This window comes from Sus scrofa, chromosome 1, assembly GCF_000003025.6.
Source record: "Sus scrofa isolate TJ Tabasco breed Duroc chromosome 1, Sscrofa11.1, whole genome shotgun sequence".
Classification (NCBI taxonomy): domain Eukaryota; kingdom Metazoa; phylum Chordata; class Mammalia; order Artiodactyla; family Suidae; genus Sus; species Sus scrofa.
The window spans coordinates 6,056,843-6,081,457 of NC_010443.5; the positions used below are offsets into that span (position 1 = coordinate 6,056,843).

Sequence of the window (24,615 nt, forward strand, 5' to 3'; positions counted from 1 at the left end):
GAATTAATAAATGAATTCAGTAAAGCTGCAGGATACAAGGTCAATATAGTGAAAACAGTTGCTTTTCTAAAAAAACAGTGCCTTTTGAAATCACATTAAAAAATAGCTAGGAATAAACACCTGAGGAGGTGAAAGATCTATATGCTGAAAACTATAAAACATTGATGAAAGAAATAGAAGACAATACAAGAAATGGAAAGTTATCCTGTGTTCTTGGTTTGGAAGAATTAGTATTGTTAAAATATACATGCTGCCGAAGACAATCTACAGATTCAATGCTAATCCTATCAAAATAACAATAGTATTTTTCACATAACTAGAACAAATAATTCTAATTTTTTAAATTGATGTGTCGTTGATTTACAGTGTTGTGCCAATTTCGGTTTACAGCAATATGGAAATGGAGAGGAACCCAAATATCTAAAGCAACTTTGAGAAGGAAGAACAGAGCTGGAGACATCCCACTCCCTGAGTTCAGACTACACCAAAGCGCTAAAATTATCTAGGTGTATGGTACTGGTTATAAACATAGATACATCATTCAATGAAACAGAATAGAGAACCCAGAAATAAACCCATATACCTGCGGTCAATTAATCCATGACAAAGGAGACAAGAACCTACAATGGGAAAAAGACAATCTCTTAAATAAGCGGTGTTGGGAAAACTGGACAGCTACATGTAAAAGAATGAAATTAGAGCATTTCCTCACATCGTATACAAAAATAAACTCAAAATGGATTAAAGACCTAAATGTAAGACATGAAACCTTAAAATTACTAGAAGAGAACATAGGCAGAATGCTATTTGGCATAAATCATAGCAATATTTTTTGAATTAATCTTCCAAGGCAAAATAAATAAAAGCAAAAATAAACAAATGAGACCTAATTAAACTTCAAAGCCTTTGCATAGCAAAGGAAACCATTGACAATAGGAAGAGACAGCCTACTGAAAACAAGAACATATTTGCAAAGTATATGACCAATAGGGGTTCACACCCAAAATGTATAATTAGCTCATACAATTCAATAGTAAAACAAACAACCCAATCAAAAAATGGGCAGAAAGAACAAAATAATGCCATTTGCAGCAACGTGGATGGAACTAGAGACTGTCATACTGAATGAAGTAAGTCAGAAAGAGAAAGACAAATACCTTATGATAACACTTATATCTGGAATCTAATATACAGCACAAATCTAATATACACCACAGAAAAGAAAATCATGGACTTGGAGAATAGGCTTGTGGTTGCCAAGGGGGAAGGAGAGGGATGGATTGGAAGCTTGGGGTTAATAGATGCAAACTATTGTCTTTGGAATGGATTAGCAATGAGATCCTGCTGTGTAGCCCTGGGAACTAAGTCTAGTCACTTATGATGGAACATAATAATGGGAGAAAGAAGAATGTGTACAAGTATGTGTAACTGGGTCACCATGCTGTACAGTAGGAAAAAAAATGTATTGGGGAAATAAAAATTAAAAACAAATGGGCAGAAGACATGAATAAACCCTTTTCCCAAGAAGACATGTAGGTGGCTAGCATGTAGGGATATGAAAAGATGCTCAACATCACCAATAATTAGAGAAATGCAAATTGAAATCTCAATAAGATATCACCTCACACCTGTTAGAATGGCTAACATCAAAAAGTCTACAAATAGCAAATGTTAATGAGGATGTAGAGAAAACACTAGAATACTAATACAATGTACCATCTCTCATGCAATTTTTGAGATAACAAGTGAATTAATGTATATGGGAAAACCTTTCTACAATAAAGACTTTAAAAAACAGCAATATAATTCCAGAAATAGCTGACGGAGAATCAGAATATAAGAAAATGGGCCTCTGGAATGTAAAAATGTTGTTATAAATTACAAAAATAAGTCCAATCACGATTTCATAGCAAAATCTTAACTTGGTATTTGTTTTTAATAATCGTTAAGTTTAGTTCCTTATTCCCCGGCCCACAAACTAACAGATGTAAACGTTAAACTTACTTTCCATTAAGCATGGGGTTTCTGACAGCGTAGCTATGATAAAGGATGAGGAGGAGGGCAAGCGAGTTCTCTAAAAAAAATTCCTCCACTGCTTCAGTCTCAACACAGCGTTTAGAAGCAGTTTGTCAGGACATCACTACATTTCAGAGCAAAACCGTATAATACTAAATGCTTATTAATTTGATATCTGTTCTTTAAGTTGTGTTGAACAAAGTGAACGAAACAGAGAACGCTTTTATGGTAAAGGAACTTTGCTACTTAGTACACACGTGTAGCCGCAGACATGTCTTTTTGCATCTCTAAGCTTCAGTTGTTTCAACTATAAAACCTGGCAAAGTATCTTTATTTCTGTGTAACTTAGAGATGGAGTATTATGATAATGGCCAGAGCTGCTGGCAAATAGCATATATTCATTATACGGTAGTTCCTTTTAGAAAACGAAGTCACTGTATAAAAATTAAATCTAATCTGCAAAAGTACACATGAAATGTATAACAGATTTTATAAAGATTTTCATCAAAATGATTAATGGTTTTTTAAATGTTGAGGTTTTTATGGTCAACTCATTATTTTAAGAACTCATGAAGTTATAAATAAGTTATTTTATATATTTTTTATTCAATTCTATATATAAGTGATAGCATATGATATATTTGTCTTTGTCTGACTTACTTCACTCAGTATGATAAACTCTAGGTCCATCCATGTTGCTGCAAATGGCATTATTTCATTCTTTTTTATTCTTGAAGTTATAAATATGGTAATATAAATATTACCATAAAAGAGAGAAGATGCTGAGAGACAACCAATAGCACCTGCTACAATGTTAAGAAAAACAGTTGTTCTCATCTGAATAATATCATACGATTACGTTTGTGGAATAAAAAATTTTGTGTATAACAGCTTCTAATAAACATATATTAATCATAACTAATATGCATATCCTCAAAAATGGAGATAACAAAGTGATGGATTTTAAGGTTTTTGTTAACCCACCTTCTGCCATATTCTCTACCCCCCCCCAGACTGTTCCCTGGACACACCCATGATGAACTGTGAGACTGTTAGATCTTTAACTGTTCTGTGGGGGTCTATCCCTTAATGGCATCAAAAAAACAAGAGTTTGGGGGACCTCTCCTTCTTCTCCAAACAAAGACCCCTCCTTCTTCTCCACATAGTGCTGCTTTATTTATTTTTATACTTTGAATTCTACACACAGTGTATTGGAGCAAAGCTTTAATTTAAAAGGAAGCACAACATAACTCTGAAAAACACTGATCTTCCAATTGTTTCATTTTACAGATGAGCCTGATTCATTAAGATATTTTTGAGTATTCACTGTTTGTGTACAGCCTTTTGCTATTCATATAAAAGCACTTAGCTATAAGGAGGACATGGTTCTTCACTCAAAGAATTCCATAGCGTGATGCTGAGTGTCAGTAACCAGTTCAAAGCTATAGAACTGGTTAATCTGTTGTTGTGATTGCCTGTGGTTTGGATTAATCTATGGTGTAAGTTATAGACAACTGCTTCCAAAGGCCACAAGAGGAAATTACTGAGGAGGTAAAGATGCTTTTTTTTTTTTTTTTACACATTTAAAAAAGTTTCATTATACGGATTAATGTTCTTTAAACCATCCTGGGTCCAGTCCCTAATTGTCCCACCCCTTTATCAAGTCTGGATGCTGAATGATAAACATAGAAATAGTTAACATTTGAGAATCTACTGTGTGCCTGGCACTGGCTTAACCATTTTACATTCAATCCATACATCAGCCTATGAGGCAAGTTCTGTAATTATTCCATTTGTCTTGTACTGGCTGATCCCTGAGTGGTTAAGAGACCTTTTGAGTTTGCAGAGCTACTGAGAGGCAGGACCTCAGTAAGTAGTTGTTGAATAAGTGAGTAGCTCATTGTTTTAAACTATAGAACAATTTATACTCAATAAAAATACATAGACTTTAAAGGCTCAGCTCTATGAGCTTTGACTGTTACATACACCCATCTGACTACTACTCCAATCAAAGTACAAAACATTTCTAGAAAATTCCCTCATGCTTCCTTCTAGTCAGTACCTCCAGTCATGACAAGATAGCCAAGGTCTTCTGATTTCCACTGCCAAAGATTAGTCTTTTTACCAGCATGTAGTATGATCAGCCTTTTAAAAAATTTTAGCCATCATACTGGCTAAGATATAAAGTCAAGCGAAATTGTGTTTTTTCATTTTAATTTGCATTTTCCTGATTATTAATGATGTTGACGCTATTTTTATATGACTATTGGTCATTTGTCTGTCTCCTTTTGTAAATAGTTTGTTCAAGTCTCTTGCTTATTTTCAATGGGAGTGTTTGTATGGTGTTGATTTTTTAAAGTTCTTTACATATTATAGAGATGAATTATTTTACAGATATATTCATTGAAAGTATTTCTTCCGGTCTGTGGCTTGCATATTCATATTTAATAGTTTCTTTTGATGAGCAGAAGTGCTTTTAATTTTCACTGAAGCTCGATTTATAAATTTCTTCATTTATGGTTAGAGGTTTCTGTGTCCTTATATGAAAAAAAAAAAAAGGTTGTTTGTCCCAAGGTTGTATAGATATTCTCATTTGTTTTCTTATAGAAATGGTATGGAGTGAGGAAGGGATTTGGATATCACTAGTCAGTTGTTCAAGCACCATTTGATACAAAGATTCTGTTAGCCTTGTAGAAATTTGATGACTTCTTATTTTTTTCTAGTATACTTTACTGAGAAATGGTTTGTATAAAATAGACTACCTCCATTTAAAAGGTACAGTTTGAAGAGTTCTGAGAAGTATATCCCACAAAACCATCATCACAATAAAGATAGAGAACGTTTCCATAACCCTTATATTAGTTTGCTAGGGGTGCTATAGTAAAGTACCACCAGTGAGGGGTTTAAGCAACAGCAATGTATTGACACACAATTCTGGAGTCTGGAATTCTGAGAATAAGCTGTCAGCAAGGTTGTTTTCTACTTAGACCTCTTGCCTAGGCTGATAGATGGTTGTCTTCTTCCGCACCTTCTCATGGTCTTTTCTCTGTGCATGTCTATGTCCCAATCCCACCATTTAAGGACATCTTTTAAGGACACTGGTTACATTGAATAGGGTCTACCATAATGACCTTGTTTTAATTTAATTACTTCTTTAAAGATCCTACCTCCAAATACTGTCACATTTTGTTGAAGGTTAAAAAATGAATTTTAAAAGGACACAACTCAGCCCCTAACAATCCCCAAATATTCTTAATGCTCCTATGTAGCCCATTCCACCCTCTGCCCCCACCCCAAAGCTACCACTGATCTGTTTTTGCCAGTATAGATTTGTTTGTATTTTATAAGTAAAATCATACAGTGTATTCTATTTCATATGTGGTTTCCTTCTCTCACATAATTTTGAGAATTATCTATGTTGTTGCATTTAGAAGCAATCGAATACTGTTGATCTCGGAATAGTATTCCATTGGATGGATATACCACATTTTGTTTATCTGTTCATGTTTTGACATTTGGGTGGTCTCCAGTTGGTGGCTATTTTGAATAAAAACTGTTACAAATATTTGATACAACTCTCGTTGTGAGAATGTTCTCATTTACCTTAATTATCTAGGCGTGGAATGGCCAAGTTGTGTGTTAGATATGTGTTTACTTTTTAAAGAAATGCTGAATAGATTTCCAAAGAGGCTGTGTCACTTTCCCTTTGCACCAGCAGGGTATGTTTTCCATTTGTTTTACATCTACCCAATATTTGGAATGAATATTCTTTTGATGTGCTCAGTTAATTTGTAACATCAGCTTTTGTGGCTACCCCATAAAACCTACAAGAAAAAGGATTCTTCTCTCTTTTTCCTAACTATATTCTTAGAGTTTAAGAACTATTTAATAAGTAGTTCTTCAGTGGATATATTATATTTTGATACAAAGGATTTTTCCCTATTATTTTTCCCTCTATACTGTTTAATGTTTGCATGATTGAGCTTCAGCTATAATCTCAGCATCATGCTTATCTTTAGAAGAAGCATAATCTTTGAACCAAATGGAGGAAGATGAAGAGCAAGGTCTGCTCAAGGACAGATGGAAATACATGCTTTAGGAAAGTTATAAGCAGCATGCTCTGGAAAGTGGCCCCTGGGGAATGGTTGGGTAATCTGGAAACTGAGAAAAAGGAAGAAATGAAAAACCACCCACTGCGCTAGTAAGTCGGGTCCCTTGAAACTAGCCTCTTACTGCTTATCTACCTACAGTAAAGGAGTTCTATTTTGAGAAATTACAAATCTTTCAACAGTTGTCTTTTTTTTTTTTTTAAATAAGTCAACATGTGCTAAGCACTGTGCCAAAGTCTTACAGGTGTCATTTAATCTGCATGAATGTCCTAAGAAGGAGGTATTTAATCCCTCGCTTTTCAGATGAGAAACTCTAGGCTTGGAAAGGCCAAATGGAACTGGCTCAAGAGGAGAAAGCTCATAGTTGGTGGAACCAGGATTCACCAGGTTGGTGGACCTTGGCATCTCCTCTCTGTATCATTTTGTTGCAGACAGAAAGGAAAAAGTAGGAGGGTAGACGGAAGCCTCTGAGCACAGATCTCTTAAAGAGCGTTTTGCTTTCCTTGTATTATGTCACAAGTATAATTTTCAAAATAATTTCAGTCCCTTATGTTTAATTATGTAATTTAGATGTTTGTGGAATTACTCATGATGATATTTCAAATGCAACACAGTTGATGATAACTTGAGATAATTGGTAAAGATGTAGTTTAATAAAAATATTATTTTTTAAAAGGGTGGTTTTAACCCTTTTCAAAAACTTTGTAAATACCAAGACATTGTAGAAACATTTTGTAAACATAATGTGTATTTTTTTAATTTTTATTTTTTTAAACAGCAGTGTATATGCCCACCTATGAAGGACAGATTAGAGAATGTATTTGGATAATTCAGGGGGAAAAAAACACACTTTTGCTTTAACTGCCTGTCTGAGTCGTGTCAGAGTGATATTTGGGTAAGAATTAGCCAGTTAAGTACTTCAATTTTCCACTTGATTGGACATGACAAGACATAGCCAGAATGACTTATGGATTTGTTCTAGAATTCTTAAGAATAAATACTAAGTGTCATATTTTATAGTTTTTATCACTTTTTCATGACATTGAGTCTTTTTTTCTGAATTTCTAATTTGCATGCATCATATAAGTATATTTAAATGATATTCTGCTTCATGATTTTCAGTTGGTGGTACTATTAGTCAAGACAAATCCCCAAATGCTGTAATTTTCCACTCTCTTACTGATTCAAACAACTTGAAATACTGGATTCTCAGATTTCGCAGGTCAATGGTGCTAAGGTTTTAATTGAAGTAATTTTCTCTTGAGACCCAGAACGCAGCTACTCTTCCAAACAAATGAGATGATATGGTAGCCAAAATGCTGCTACAATATCTTTTGAGTACTTTTCAATTTAAACATGGAAAATGTCATTTACTAATCAAGGATTGGCAAATTTTTTCCACAAAGGGCCAGGTAGTAAATTCTGTAGACTTTCTGAGCCACGTCCTCTGTTTCAACAACTCCATTCTGCCCTTGCTGTGCAGAAGCCGCATAGACAATACGTAAATGCACAGCCACAGCCGTGTCCAATCAACTTCATTTTGGAATAGACATTTGAAAATCATCGACTTTACATGTGCCATGAAATGCTCTTCTTTTTTATGCTTTTCAAGCATTTAAAAATGTAAAAGCATTCTTAGGTTGAGGGCTGTAAAAAAACAACCCTAGGCTAGATTTGTCCAAGGAGCCATTATTTGCTGAGTCCAGACTCAGATGTTCAAGTAATTTATGTATTTGTATTAGTTGTAACTATTGCTAGCCAGAAAAGAAGGTTTTCTAAAAAGCAGCTACATGACTCTTTGTTAAGACATGTATGTCACACTATTCTGACATTTTTTTCTGACATCTTTCTCCAACTCTCTACCTTTGAGAGATAAAATGCTTTTTTGGGGGGAGGGGGGATTCTTTCCTTTTTTGGATTCGAATTGGTAGCTCCCGAATTGGTAGCTCCCTGGTGCTGCCATGTGATCTGCAGTCCTTTTTAAGCTTGTCCTCTGGATACCTTTCTTACTCCTGTGTAAACATTATTAACTTTAAATGCTGCAACCATACAACTATATAGAAACATAATGTGCAATGATTAATCAATTAACATTTTATATTTTCTAAATCTAGAAAAGAGCAAAGTTATATCTGCTTTATCATGGCAAAAATTAACTGGGACATTTGTTTCTATTTTCAGGATGGTTGTGGCAATAGCATGAAGCCCTCATGGCATAAGTAGTGTAGATAAGCTAGCATATATATTTGATTATGTTGAATTCTCATATGCAAGAACTCTCTTCAGCTATGTTACTTGTATTATTTTATTTGGGCACGAGATCAAGAATAAAATTGTGAAGGAGCTTTCTATAATTTCCTTGTACAACACAAAGATTTGTCAGATGAAGTAGGACTTATGGGACACTTTTAGGAATTGTGACATAAATGTTTTATGGCTTTTTTGAACTCTGAAAAAGTAAGGAATAAAAATTCATGTCTGTTTCAGAAAGTTTCATTGCATCCTAGACTTTGAGGCAGGAGACCTTCTCTGAGCAGTGAAGTGCAGATGGGACCCTAGCTCCTGCAGTTAGTGACAGCGTTCTTTCTCTAGGCTGTTGAGATGATAGGTTCATTTCTTACCATTGTCTGGACTGCAGGCAGGTCAGGGCTTCCTGAGCCAGTGTCAGAAGAACCTTTTCTGTGTTGATAGAGAAGGGAAGCCACATCTCCAGTTAGCCACAGGGAAAATTTCTTTTGAACCCAGGGACTTTCAGAGCCTCAAGTGTCATGCAGTTAGTTCAGGGAAGTACCCTCCAGACCCACGTGTGAGCCCGTGCTTGTCACCGTCATCCTGCCAGAGACCACCGAGTTCTCCAAAGACAGATTACTCCTGCCCCTGATGGAAGGGTCGAAGGGGCCTGGGAAGCCGCTCTTGGTAGAAGATATGTAGATATAATATATCACATAATCATAGCTTTAAAATCCGTCTCTTTTCAATAATGCAATTATAAGGTTGAAAATCAAGTGAGTGCTTAATCACTAAGATGAAGTGGATTGTAAATGTACGCCCGCCGTTAGAGATACAAAGAAAATGGAATTTCTCTTTCCCCGTAACGGCTCCGATCTTCATCACGAGCCCTCGCCTCCATGTAGCTGGGAGAACCTGCCCTTGATGATTAATCAATGTCATGGTGTTGGGGGTCCCCAAGACTGGAAGGACCCACAGGACTCCGCGAAGAGTCATAACACGGGTAACCAAGATCACACCAAGAGGCTTCAAGTCAGCAGAGGGAAGAGACAGGCGGGGTGAAGTCCAGAGGGAGCCAGGGCGTTTCCAAGAGCCCTCTCCCAGCGGAGTCCTAGGGGACAAGGAGCCATGTAGGACCCATGGTGTCATATGAGAGACTCTGTGCTCAGGGCTTTTGCTGGGCTGGTCATTGTGTGCCCCTGCCTGGTCCTCACTGCAGGTCCAGACTCCCGAGGCTAAGGTGTTGGGTGTAAACCATGTTGTCAGCTCAGACATCACAGGAGCTGCAAACCCCCTGTTTCAGCAAAGGAATCGGGGAGGCGGACACTCCCAGATCCAAATTCCCAGAATCCAGCCAAGGACCAGCCTTGGAAGCAGCCTTCTGGGGCCTGTTACCTCTTTTCTGCACAGCTACATCCTTCCAGACTAAGCAGCGTTTTGCTTGAATCACCTGTAAATTCAAAATGTAGCTCCTTTTAAGGTTTGTTTTAAATAACCTCTGTGGAAGTTTGGCTTATTCTTTAAGGTAGATTGCCATCTCCTGGATCCCCTCTTTTTCTGCTGTTTTGTTCCTAAATTTGTGTGTGTTTTTGGTGTAGCTGTGTGAGATGTGCCCGTGTGTGAGCTTGTGTGTGAGCCGTTGTACGTGTGTGTGTGTGCATGTGAGTGTGTTGGTGTGTGTGTGCATGTGTGTGTGTATGTTGGTGAAGGAAGGAGCGAGGGTGAGCCCTCGTGCAGACTTGGGCAGTGGCTGGGATTGCTGCCTGACCACCAGTTTGTGCAGCAAGGGGGCTGGGGGGTTGCTTCCTCTGGACCCTCGCGGGGGTGGTCCAGGTGCTGACGGGTGATGACCAGTTTCACTGCAAACTTGAACCTCTGGCGGGGTCTCAACACCTTTAGTAGCAAAATCTCAGCAGCCACGGCTCCTTTATCCTAATCGCCCTCTTTCCTGGATGGGCTCTGGCCCCCACCCACGTCTGTCGGAAGCCGTCGTCACTGCAGCCCTGGACACTGCCCTGCTCCCCTCCTTCCTTCCTTGTCACAGTCAAGGACACGCCCACCCAGGGTGCAGGTGGCCTTCTCCAGGAGTTACAGGCGGCGGGTGAGGTTAAAGCTGGGCAGATTTTGGTTTTTTCTCAGGCTGTCTGACCTTCTCCAGAACTCGGAGGCCTCCCAGCCGTACAGGTTAGAGAATTTCAGGTGGAAAATCCTTCCCTCTGATCTTTATTTTAATTTTTATTTTTTTGTGTGTCTTTTAGGGCCACACCCATGGTCCATGGAAGTTCCCAGGCTAGGGGTTGAATCGGAGCTACAGCTGCTGGCCAACACCACAGCCACAGCAACATCAGATCCGAGCTGCGTCCTACACCACAGCTCATGGCAACACCAGATCCCTAACCCGCTGAGCGTCCTCATGGAAAATCGGGTTCGTTAACCACTGAGCCATGATAGGAACGCCTTCCCTTTGATCTTTAAAGGTGTTGCTACTACTGCTTTAAAATTCTATTTCGATTTTTTTTTCCATGCCCACAGCATGCAGAAGTTCCCCAGCCAGAGGCAGAACCCTTGCCATAGCAGTGACTCAAGCCACAGCAATGGCAACACTGAATCCTTAACCTGTTCAGCCACCAGGGAACTCCCTATTTTGATTTTTGTTTCCAAGCAGGAATCTGCCCTTTCTCTCTAGAAGGTTTTAGGATCTTCTCTTCATGAAAAATGTAACTCTCTCCCTGTTTGCTGCCCCGGGTCTCCCTCTGCTCTCTCCACCTGCCTTTTTCTCAAGCCTTCAGGCTCCTTGTGGCATGCACCGCGTGGAGGCCCCCTCCTCTGCTGCAGCCTACTGTAGATTTCCAGGAAAGTTTGGAAATCTCTTCTCAACCAAACCCCTGCCTTCTGATGTCCTTGGTTTTGTGGGTTTGCATAGTGCTAGCTATGAAATGTAATTCTCGCGGTGGCTCAGAGGGAGAGGAAATGAAGACGTCTGCTTAGCTGGCCACCTGCAGCAGCCGGGCCTCCAGGCGGGCCTCCGCGTTCCCCTTGCTGCCCACAGAGAGTGCTTTTGCATATAACCTGCACTTGTGTTTTCATCGAAAAGTCATCCCTCGAAATAGCAGTGAACATAAGAAAATTATTCCCTTAGGGTTTTAAAGAATAAAATGTAACTGCATTGGGGAAACTACTACGCGTGCATGCGATAGATGTTTGGAGCAGTGGCCGAACAGCATCTCAGTTCATTCATGAAGATGATTTTGACCTACTAGATCCCCCAAAAGGGTCCTGAGAATCCCGGTGAATCATATTTTGAAGACTTGGCGGATGCCATCTTACTTTCGTTAGTGTTTTATCACATAAGTAGATCTTAGCAAATGTATTAGGGAAGATGTGGGTGTTACAGTCTGAGCACCAAGTATATGCTGTTTTCCTTCCTTCTCACAGGGTCCTTCTTGCTGGGACGATGTCTTGATCCCAAACCGGATGAGTGGTGAGTGCCAGTCTCCAAACTGCCCTGGGACCACAGCAGTAAGTACTGGTCAAATCCGTCCTTCCATTACGGCATCGCCAGTGTTTTTGGGAAATTAAAATAGAAACCAATTGCTAGTTGACTTTTTTTCCAATCTGACTATATTTACAAAAAGTGTTCATTCGAAACCGTTCATAATATTACCAAAAATTTTACCTGCACCATTTCCTTCCAGAGGCACTTTCCTAAAGACGTAACCTCTTTTGGTAACTATGTTAAAACATGATAATTTAAATTCCTCATGAGCTGATAGTCATGGAGTGTAAAGAAGTACCAGTTCAGAGTCTGGCGAAAGAAAAGAACCAAGCTATAAGGTTCATCTTTTTCCTAAAGCTGTGATATTTTGCGTTTACAGTCCATACCTTTCAGAATTGCTCTTGTTAGAGAAACGTAGAGTGGGTGACCAGCTCTAAACAGAACCGCCATTGTCTGTTCCCTGCGATCACCTTTCTCTTTGCAAACACATGCCGTCTATTTCACACAGAGAAGCTATTTGTCGAATGGTTCCCTAAGTACTAACGTTCTTCTTAAAATAATTGTATCATTACGGTCATGTCTGTAATTTGCCTATTGTTAGAGTTTCTACTTTGAAAATCCTTGGGTCCATCCTAATCTGGCTGTATGTGTTTTCTGAGCTGTAAATACCGTTATGGCGCCAACACAAATGCCAGTGTTAACTTACAAACTGTCACAGCCAGCTGGCAGTTAATACCTTCTCTGAGGAACAGAGTCTGTCGGTAGCAACAGGTAGAGTGTTTGAGCAGGATCGTTAGACCTGCCTTCTTTCTCCCGTCTGTGGATCCTTCTAAGGCCTCGGAGATGACAGTGAACAGCCCTAACAATCACCCTGCATCAAATGGGACTAGGGACACTGAACAGATTTTTATTCATGCAAATCCTAAGGAACACTAATGACTTGTATGTCACTCACAGATATTAAGGCATAATACAGTCTTGCAAGTGGGCTGCAGGGATGAAATTAAAGTGTATATATTTTATAGGCAGAATCCTTAAGTAGAATTTTATATAGCTACAAATATAATATGTTTATGTCATAGCATACATGCTATGTAGATACAACTACACTGAATAATAATTCACATCCTCTGTATGTATAACGTTGCAATCTCCATAGCATCTTTACAGCAATGGGAGGTCTTTTGAAAATCTACTTCAGTCTTTGACTGTCTCGCTCTGTGTACCTTCATATTAATTGGAAGGATGCAGCATAGCAGAATAGACAATCTTCCATCTTTAAGGATGTAGCTTCAAACCAGCCAAAGAGAAATACTGTGTTAAGTGGGGTTCTTTACTTGTTGAATATCCCACCTACCTTATGTATTGATACATAAAGTTTAGGATAAATTAATTTATATTTCTGACAGCAAAGTGAACCGACATCCTCTAAAAAATCCTTGCAGTGCACACTATATAACGCTTTTACTGGATGAAATTACGAACACATATTTTTAAAAGAACAGCTGTGCTGAAACACAGTAAGGAGAAGTTTATGTGCCAAAAAGGGAAGGCTGGACTCCAAAGAGAACATTCTGTAAGCTGACCATGAGAGTTAGAGACTCAGACTCGGCAAACACTGGAGAGTGCTGATGAGTTTCGGGCCTTGTCGAGGTTGAAAATTAAACCATAGAATTCTACATAAAGCAGCGTCATGGAACATGATTCCCTCTTAGGAGCAAGTGTGAGGCGTAGTTGCCTCTTCTGTTTTCACTCTAGGTAGAAATGTGACTCCTAAGCATCTGTAATCATAAACCGATCTTCACTTGAGTTTGGGGCCATGTTTCACTCCCGCTGTGTGCAACTGCCTAGTCTTGAGTCTAGAATGTTGTTTCACGTGGTCATGAATTGACAGTGTCAGGAACTGGGCTGCAGCTAAACCAGATCCTCCCAGAAAGGCCTGGGCTCTCTAATGAGTCCTAAGATTATAAAAGATAAAGTTTCATGGAGCATAAACTAACCATCAGAAATATCACAGATGGGAGCCTGCCATTGGGAATGGGAGCAAGCAGCGTTCAAACACACGCAGAATGCAGAGATGGAAGTTGTCCGGGAGAGACTGCAAGGATGCTTAATGTGTGTAAAAAATGAAAGCGCACATAACAAATGATTAAAAACAAAAGACTATCAGAAATAGCTGGTCGGATCAAAAAGGTTCAATAACCCAGGAAGATATAGTAGTTTAAAAGTTGTGTGATCTTCGTAACATGGGCTTAAAAGGTACTAAGAGCAAAGTGTCAGAATTAGCAAATCACACAGATAAATCCACCACCGCAGTGGAAGAAAATAAGGCAACCCTCTGAGGGCTGAAGGCCCCGCAGTACAAACAGAAAGCCATCACCAGCACAACCAGTGAGCGCTGGTGTCCTGAGAAACATGCCCAACAACTGGGGACACTCCTTTTTCAAGCACGCATGGACCATTTCAACAGTCTATCATGGTTTAGGTCTTTGAGGCATTTGAATATCACTAACAGAACAGAAACATTAAAAAAAACCCTCTTAAACATGGAAATTCAATTTTCTTAGTCAATACAAAAAAATCCAAATGGAAGTATAGGATCAAACAATAATAAACATATACCGTATGTCAAATCTTTTAGGATGTAACTAAATTAGTCTTTAAAGTGAGTATTTGGGATGATAAATATTATTTTTATAAAAGAAGAGAGGATTAAATTATTTAAACATATTGTTTAAGAAGGGAGGAAAAAATTGTCATATCCAAATATTTTTTCTCCTGTATCTAGTGTACACTAAATAAATGTTGATTAAATAAAGGAATTGAAGGTGTGTACGCCTTCTGAATAACTGTGCCAGTGGCTGAGCTGATATGCTCAATGTGAGAAGTTTAATTCCTTCTTTCTTGCTCATATCTTCAAACTATTTTTCTGGATTGCATTGTTACAGTGCAGCCAAACATAAACCATGAGTCTTATCTTTTCTAAAACATTGTGGGTTGTGTTTGTTTCTTAAGAAGGTGAGACGATAGACATTTTAAGTAGTTTATCATACTTAAATTCGCAGAGTATTTTGAATTATTGACTATTTTATATACTCATATTATCATAAAAGTTTAATCACTATCACTTGAAAAAATATCCATATATTTAAAATTCAAAAGAGAAGGTATCTAATGGATTCTTAATTAATATTTAAGCACTCGAAGATAATCTATCTAGATCATTTTTAAATAGCAGTAAAATTTCACCTTGGTTTTTAAGACTACAAATATAAACTTGACCCTGACTACACTTTAGAAGGAGAAATGTGAAACTAATTCAGCTCTATACTAGTCATTGTTATTTTAGGAAGGAGCATCACATTAGTTGTGAAGGGCATCTTACCTTTTGACGAAAGAATTCTAGTCCACTCAATGGATGTGTGTTTGAGATTAAAAGAGAGAAAAATTTCATTTAGTGTTTTTTTTTTTTTCCATTGGTTAAATGAATTCCCTTTGGATATGATATGGACTTTAAATTATCTGTTTAAATATTCATTTTATGTTTTAATCTATGATACCTTAAACACAAAAGGTATTTGTAAAATAGCCTGTGTGTGCACTGGGAAATCCATATTTTTCCTGCTTGCACACATGTTGGCTGAAGCATGCCTGGAAGACATTATTCCTGTTTCCAAATCATAACTTTTCAAAGTGAGTGTGCCCTAGCCATTAACACTCCCCTGGGAAGACCTGTGGCTTCGAACTGCTCTCCTGGTAATAAAAAGTTTCCTTGCCAACTGTGAGACTGTTGCATTTTTCCTCACACCTAACAATTCAGCAGTGGGGTTCAGGACAAGGGGATAGTCCCTGGGATGAAAAAGGAAAAAAATCAGTTATACTTAGTCCACTCAGGCTGCGAAACCAAAAATACTGGAAATAGGGTGGTTCGTAAACAACAAATACTGATCTCTCATAGTTGTGGAGCGTGGAAGTGCAAGATCAGGGTGCCAGCTTCTGCAGTCTGCTCCCTGTGTGCTCATGTGGTGGACGGGGCCAGGGAGCTCTGGGGTCTGTTTTCGAAAGGGTATGAACCCATTCCTGAGGGCTCTGCACTCAGGACCTAATCCCCTTCTAGAGGTCCCACCTCCAGATAGCATCGCAGTGGGGATTAGATTTCCAAGGGGTGAATCTGAGGGGGACACGGATATTCCGATCTCAGCCATCTTCAAGGTAATAAGTAACCAAGGTCACTTTCAAGCGTGTTAAAGGGTGTTGATTTTGCCATTAACAGCCTACAACAACATGCACTGTCTTTTATATTTTGATAAGTAATATTTACTGAAATCCTGTGTAAAGCAGTAAAATTTTTTAGATTATTTGATCTTGACCAGAGTTAAGCTCTTTTACATAGCATTTTTCTCTCTCTTAGAAACATTTAAGAAGATGCTCTTAAAATAGCTCAAAGACATGTTTCAAATGAAATTTCATACTAAAAACTGTCCCCTGAACTATAATAAATGACATAATTATTAAACTCAGTGTAACAAATGGAGATTTTTCATCTTACTCAACAGGCAATTTACTTCTTGCATTTTTACCCCTTTTAGGCTCAGTGTATGTCAACTGGAACATTAGCTTGAATAAAAGTTAACATTCATAGCTTCTATCTTTTATTTCGTCCTTCGGGAAGATGTTGACCAGACCAAAACAAATAGTAAATAAATGTCCTCTAATCCTGAACAATTTTTATTTATAGGTCACCTTCATATTTTAGGTCCGAAAAAGATTCTTATTAATGTTTTAGTTTAATCAAATTTCTATCCTCAAAGGGCCCTTTCTTTTGGTTCCTTCTGTTATTGTTTTTGGTTTGATTAGAATCTGACAAAAAGAGTCTCGGGGTTTCTCAGGATGCTTTCCTGCTATGGACTATATGTTTTTATTTTTTCCAGTATCTGATAATAATGAAAGGTTGGCTTTTTTTTTTGTTTTTAAGAAAAGATGGGAGCTTGACCAAGGGTCCCTGAATAGTCACAAATGAAAGCCTTATTCGCACAATGTACAAAGACCCATGGGCTCCATGTCCTTGTGTTGCCCAAACTCACCTGCATCAATGCAGGAACCAGTGTGGACATAAACTCCAAACATGTGTTTAAATGATCCCGGCCCTTGTGGCTTCCAGGGCCCCCCAGTGAACCCAGAGGGCGGCTGGGGCTTCCACATGGAGGGTGGAGAAGGGAAACAGACATGAAAGTGGAAAGGACACATTCCGTCCTCTCTCATCCTTCCCTGATCTCTGGTCGAAGAGAAATAGTCTCCCTGTCCTTACACTGCCCCTACAGTCATATTTTCTAAATTCTAAATAAAAATTGAATTGTGAAAGCTTTGCAGTCAAACTCAGATTATGATTGAATGGCATCTAAGCGTGACAAAATGTTCTCTGTTGTCTGACATGCAATTTGGGTGACAAACTAGAAACTTCTTATGGCATTTTTCAAAAACCTATCCAGTATTCAGACTCAAGGACAGTTCATTTCTAAATCAAGTTTTGAGTACTTGAAAACAAAAAAATGTCATTTTTAAGGTAAAATTTATGTATACGTGTGCACATAGATTATATATATACATTTATATTATGAAATCAGCTGAAATTTTGCAAATTTAAGCAAGAATTCTAAAATCTTATTTATAAAAATAGTCCACTGTGGAAAAAATATCATTTTTTAAGAGCTCTAAAGAAATTGAAGTAGTTTTTAAGAACCCACGTGTGTTTATGTGGCTCTGATGTCTCGACTCAATTCCACTCAATTTTTTCCTGTGACATAACCCTGTTTTGATCCGGGATCTTTTACCATTTAGTGGAAAATTAAATCAACAGTCATCTTCTCCATGGTGTTGTTAAAAAGTCTTGTACACTCTTACGTGGAAACACTAATCACCAAGGAAAGGAGACCAGGTGGCACAAATCAATGCATGTGTAGCAGAACACCTCCACACGTGAGATTACCAGCATTGCACCTTGGTTTAGTCTGTGATGCCATTTTTAAAGCAAATGTGCAGCGTCCATTTTTTTTTTTTTTTTTTTTTTGCTTTTTAGGGATACCCTGCGGAAGTTCCCAGGCTAGAGGTTGAATCCAAGCTCCAGCTGCTGGCCAATGACACAGCGACACATGCGGCATCTGAGCCACATCTGGCAATCTACACCACAGCTCACAGCAACACCAGTTCCTTACCCTACTGAGTGAGGCCAGGGATTGAACCCACATCCTCATGGATACTAGTCAGATTCGTTACCCCTGAGCCACAGTGGGAACTCCCATAGTGTATATTTTAAATATTGAAATTATTTTTATGGAGTCCCCATCGTGGCACAGTGGAAACAAATCCAACTAGGAACCGTAAGGTTGTGGGTTCAATCTCTGGGTTCTTGCTCAGTGGGTTAAGGATCTGGTGTTGCTGTGAGCTGTGGTGTAGGTCACAGACACGGCTTGGATCTGGTATTGCTGTGGCTCTGGCTAGGACAGCAGCTCTGATTAGACCCCTAGCCTAGGAACCTCTATATGCTATGGGTGTAGCCCTAAAAAGACAAAAGGCCAAAAAAAAAAAAAAAATTATTGTTGCCTCCTCGATTCCAGGGAAATCCTTATCTGTGCGAATTGTAAGTTGCTTTTTCACTGGATGATCTGTGATTCTCTATGCTATAATTTATATCTTACTTTGTATACAGAAGAAAATCATGTGTATTACTACAATGCTGTTTAGATATGAATGGTTTTAAATGTTTTTCATCGTCCCCAGAGGCTTATAAAGTCACTTCTTAATTTTTCATCTTTCCATAGAATGATTCCAAAGTCAGACATGTCAGTGAGAGACTGTGTTGCAGGTTGTGATATGGCTATAGACAAGAACCCCAGACAACAAAGACACAGCCAGGGAATTTATCATGATTAATCAGAAAAAGATGTCCTTCAAGACTGCTAGGTTTTAGACTAGGGGAGGAGGCATATTGATCTACCAGAGAAGATAGCAATAGGTGCAATGTGATAATTGCAATAGATTTATAAATGAAATTCCAAGAACTGGAGCAAAGAAAGATTAAATACCCCTGTAAACATCCCCAAATGTTTCATTTGGGGTGGTAGATTAGACCTAAATGAGAATATCAGGGATTGGGGACTGGAGGTCAGTCTGTGATGGCCTCTGTGCAGATACACAGGAGGCTAATGGAGTGAGAAGAATAGAAGGAAGATGTGAGAGTAATGGGCCAAGAGAAAGAGGCCTGCTTCTCAACCAGGAAATAGCCCTCTTGATTCGCCAAGCAGGTGATTGATGGCTCTTGGAGATCCACACTTCATCATGCCTGATGGCAGTCATCAAGAAACTATCATCCCTCTTAGTCAGGTCAAGCTAGCTCTCAAAAAGTTATCGAGAGCCATGATAAAATTTAGTTTTAAAGATATGTTCTTAAAAAAAACCCAACACACCAACAATAAAACCTTAAAGCCCGTTTACCAAACTAGTAACTTGAAATAGAAAATGTAAACATACGGAGAATACAATCAAAACTGAGAAGAATGTCACGCACTCTTGACCCACGCGTGACGCAACATTTACTTCCACTAATGTTTCTTGGAAGACAAGTGTAGTTTGGGATCGTCCAGTCTGAACTTCCTAAACTAGGTAATTATCATCCACCTCAATACTCAGAGTTCAGAAAAATGAACTTTTATATTTAAATATTGAAAAACAAAATGTAAGTTAACATGTGTGTCTTTCCATTGAGCGAAATATACTTATTTCCGTAATAGGTATTTGTTATGTTATTCACTGTGCAGAAAACAAAGACTGACCTGCAAGAGCTGGAAATCTGGTTGGGGAGATAAGACCTTACGGAAGCGACTGCAGTTCAGATCCAGCAGCACAAGTAGAAAAACGTATTGAGCATGTCTTCTTGGCCAGGCGCGAGGGATAGAAAAGGAAACATTTCATTCACTGCTCTCATCGTTCGGGGGATATCAGGGTGGGGTCAGACATGTAGGCCAATGATGATTCTTTAACATGACCTAAATCTCGATACAGATGGATATGAAGGCGTTTAAAAGACTTCAGTTTGTGAAGAAGGGAGAAGACATAAGACAAATTGGTATCTCACGGAGGCCATGAGATAAACCCAAAAAGGGTTTTGTGGGAGTTCAGAGAAGGGAATTCCTTTAACGCTGTGACCAAGAAGGCTTTGTCGGGGAGGTGGGGCCTGAGCGAGATGGAAATTCCACAGATAGTGATGTCGGCAAGGAGCCTTTTGTGAGGCAGGGGAAATGACAGGAATACAGAGGTAGAAAATTAAGGGTGATTCATTCCATGACGTACTCTTCGCCGCCTGCTCTCTGCTGGACAGTAGACTCCGCACTCATGTGTTTGGAACATCAGCATCCTCTGCTTCCAGGGAGGTCCTCTCAGCCCTAATGACCTTGGACTTGACACAAAAAGAAGCACTGGATGTTACAAGGAGGTGCACCAGGGCAACTGCCTGGAGTCTGTTAGGGTGCCCTTGACGAGGGTCGTGGAGGCCAGGGCTGAGGTCGCAGGCTGAGTCAGAGTGACAGGTGGTGGAGCACGAGGATAAATGCCAGCAGGAGGGAACCTCTTGCAAGTGCCCTGCTGAGCTAGTGCATTTTTCCCTTTCGTGGGTTTGTTGTTTTGTTTGTTATTTTTAATGTAGAGGATTATGATTTGTAATAGAAGGAATTTCACCACACTGACATTTAGATATTTTGCAGGCTGAGACAGAAGTTGAATTGGCTGGTGTGAAGTGTAGAATAAAGAAGAAAGAAAGGAAAATAAAATCGCAAAGTGAACAAAACTCAAAGGTTATTTTATACCCTTGGCTTACGGTCCTTAATTCCTAGGCAATGTGTGAGGAAAGGTGAATGAGAATTGGTGTTTGCCTTTCTTAAAACCAGAAATAACGTATAAATGAAATTTTAGTTTAGAACTGGTTCAAAGCACCATACTTTTCTTGTTTTTATGGGTCATTAAGAGCAGCCATATGGTTGTCTGCTGTCTTATCTGTTCACTTTTCTTTAGGCTGTTCCTCAGTGAGAATCTTCAGGGGCTGACTGAAATTCTGTTTTTTATAGGTAACTCTCTGTTATTTTTAATTGCCAGAAGTGGATGATCCAGTATAAAGAGTTTCCTCTCCACTCCTTTTTTTGTAACCCTACTGGACAACTGGGTCCTTTCTCTTTTGCCTTCAACTTTTGAAAAGCTTAGGAGGAAAAGGAAATGGGTTACTATGTGACATAAAACTTAAGACTCGCTGAGAATGCATCCCTTCTTAAGGATAATCCAGTTGACTGCCACTGCATGCTGAGCAGTTGGAGGAGAGCTGGACGAGAATTAGGACGTCTGTCTGTAACTCCTTCTCTTTCCATGTTCATGTTAATTAATTTACTTCTGCCCATTCCCTGTGCTCCATTTGTAGAGCAAAGATTGTGCCTCACTCTTGAAATTTCACTGAGTGTTTGTAGAGATTCAGGACTCAATATCGCTTCCTGGGTTTACAAAATGAAAGATGTTCTGCTGGGATCAGGTAACTTTCAATATCTGTAGATTTTCGTACCTTAATCGTGAATGCCTACATTTTCCTGGATCCTAGTATTGTCATTTTTCCTCACAGTTATCTAATTTATTAATTTTATATCTGCCTTGTAAAAACAAACCATTTCAGTCAAAGAACCATTTCTTCGTGTGCTTTTGCCATTTCATTAAAATTTACACTGATGTTCACAGGAATTAGAAACGTCATTAAATGACTTTATGTGAAGCAGTTAAAACTTGTGTCACTTAGTACAATATCCAATATATGAAGGTCATTTAGAGAATTGATTCTAATTTAGTATTTAATAGTGAATACTAATAATTATTATAATGCATGCCTTTAAATTTGGGTAATTTCTTGATTGAAAAATGAAATGTTTTAGATGAGCTCATTGTTAAGGACTGCAATTCAGTCACGCACGTTGGTGATAAGATGTTTCTCTCATATGAATAAAAGCAAATTACATGGAGAAGAATGCATCACATAGTTCATTGCAGGTCAGTGGTTATAGCATGCGGCGCTATCCGAGCAAAAGCACAATAGCAGAAATGCAAGAATACCTTTTATTGGAGTTGAGCGAAAGACGCTCCTTAGAGGTGAAGTATGTTTACTCTTAGGGAATAAGCAGGGTCAATTACCGTGTTACAAAGAAGTGGCCACTGTAGAATAGGAGCCATCAGACATGCTTGTGGGACTAGATGAACTCTATGACTGTCGGATCCCAAGAGAGCAAAAAGATTGCCCAGATCAGAGGATTCGTTTGGACACTACAAAGTAACGATTACTAGGCTTCATGGCAAACTAGGATTCATAGCCCGCTAATTCTGGTTGTGATGCACTGTTTAAAGCTTGGTCTTTAGCAGTCATGGAATGACGTCTTATTGAGAACTATGATCTAGTCTGAGTTTTCCACACTTTCTTTCCAACTGACGCAGCTACAGTACTTCCTAGCAATTCTATCATATATATCACGGGTGGCCCTAAAAAAAAAAAAAACCAAACAAACAAAAAAAAAAAACTAAAAAACTAAAGAAAACGGAGCAATAATAACCAAACCCTTCATGATGGTGAAAATCAATTTTGATTAAAAAAGAGAGGGAAAGAAGTGAAGGGAGGGGACAGCAGAAATAATTCAATTAGCTGAATAAATGGAAATTCATTACTCTCTCCATCAAATGTTGCTTTGTGACTAAAGACCTGTCCAAGAGAAAGGCCTCCAGCTGGTAAGGATCACCGTGGGTCTGACCAAAAAGGCTTCCAGGTTCAGGAACTAAATCTGAACAACTCCCATCCTGGAGACTAACTCATGGGCTAAGCAACACACAAATGCCATTACTTCTGAACGGTGCTATCAGCTCACTAATATACCCTGGAAACAACATCCCAAGTACACAGAACTCCTGTCTACCCTCTCGGGTGTGTTTGTTCTCCTCCTTCCTTCCGGCCCCTCCCTTTTCTGCTGCTTTTTCTTCTTTCTTTCGTCTTGTGTTGTAAAATGGGCCTGTGCTTTCTTTGACCTGCCTCACAGCAAGTGTTGGGTCTAAATCCCCACCCCTTGGACCTGGGCCAGCCTTTGTAACCTGTTTCTGAAGAATAGAAAACAATAGAATTGATCCTGTGTTACTTCTGAGGCTGGGTGACAGAAAGTGAAATAGTGTCTGTCTAGCTTTCTCTTTGGGACACGTCCATGCCTTGAAGATTGGCTTAGAGACCTTGTGGGGAGGCCACATGGAGGTAGAGAGAGGACCAAGGAACCCAGGTGTTCCCTCACACAGCAGCTCAGCCTTCCGGTCAGCTGCCGTTTGTGTGAACAGTGAACCTTCAAACCAGGCTTTACAGCCTCCCCAGCTGCTGCCACGGGGGCAGAGACTAGCCGTCTCCACCCAACCTCATTTAAATTGCAGATTTGTGAGTAAAATAAATTAAAAATTTTCAAGCCAATATGATTTGCTGCACAGCAACAGCTAAGGGGAGCACCTCCCACAGGGTCCTTTGTAATCTTGTGATACAAAAGCCTCCACACACTCTGATACCTGGATATGTGTGTGTACCTGTGTGTGGCACAGTTTTATAAAAGTGCGCTCGAATTAGAAATCAGACGATGATTTGATGATGACAGTCAGGGTAGAAGTACATGGACTTGAGAAAGAGTTCATTCATGCTGGGCTAGAATCATTTGCGTATTTGAAGTAGGCCTTTACCTTGGATATTATCAGATAAATAGTAACAAGCGCTTTGCAGTCAACTCTCCTCCTTACTAGGTACCAAGTGTACCCAGTGGTTGGGCAGGAGGAATATCTATCTAAATTAACTCTATCGTCTCTACCTGAGGCTAAACGCTGGTCTCTTGGGTTTCCGTATGTACTTCCTAGGTCACCATTAACAGCGTACTTTGAAATGATTTTGTCTGATGACTTATTTTTATGTAGTAGCAAAGACTACAGTCAGTGTGTAGCCTCGCAGACAGGATCATGGCCAGCGGAGTCCAAGAAGCTTGAGGTGAACTTTGGTTCTGGTACTTCTGGTCTGATGGTCTTGGGCAAAATCTTGGCATCCTTGTCAGTTTCCTCATTTGTGAAACAGAGATATCAATGCCTTTTGTACAGAGAGGTTGGAAGGATTAAATGTGTAAAGGACATGTAAATTGCTTACCTCAGGGCATTTCATGGTAAGGGGTCAATAAATTGTAGTTACTGCTTCCATAGATGTTCCTATTATAATGTGTTGACTTTTTTGCTCGACTTGATCTCTGGCATTTTCCACCGGAACTGTGGCCAATTGGCCATAATGCCTCTGCAGTTGATTACCATTTCTACAAATAACAAAGTATTCAAATCGATGAAATTGCTCTGACAATAACTTTGAAGCAGACTGCAACATCTGTAGTTTCCTTAAATAAAAATGTACTCAATTTGCATTTTATATAATACATGCATGATTGTGACATAGATAAAATTCTCTTACCAGACGATCTGGAGGTTAAAAAAATAGCTTAGTCATAATGACTTAGAAAAGCATTGCTGTTAAGTCTTTTTTCAGAACCATGAACCGGCATGATTGTTTTAATATATTATGCAAATGGTACACTAGAAATCCAATATAAAGTTATGATACCTCATTTTCATTGAATTCATTATTTTCATAATAAATGTTGCTTTTTCTGATTATAAGAACATAATATTGGCTAA

At 39.0% G+C, this 24,615-nt stretch overlaps 1 protein-coding gene across 1 annotated transcript in view; it reads left to right on the forward strand.

The window, feature by feature from the left end:
- The window catches only part of PRKN (parkin RBR E3 ubiquitin protein ligase), a gene marked incomplete at its 5' end in the record, with an annotated part of 1,032,625 nt that overhangs the window by 358,335 nt on the left and 649,675 nt on the right, over window positions 1–24,615 (forward strand). Inside the window, 1 exon segment of the mRNA NM_001044603.2 lies at window positions 11,790–11,873. Within this exon segment, the coding sequence (NP_001038068.2) occupies window positions 11,790–11,873 (84 nt within the window).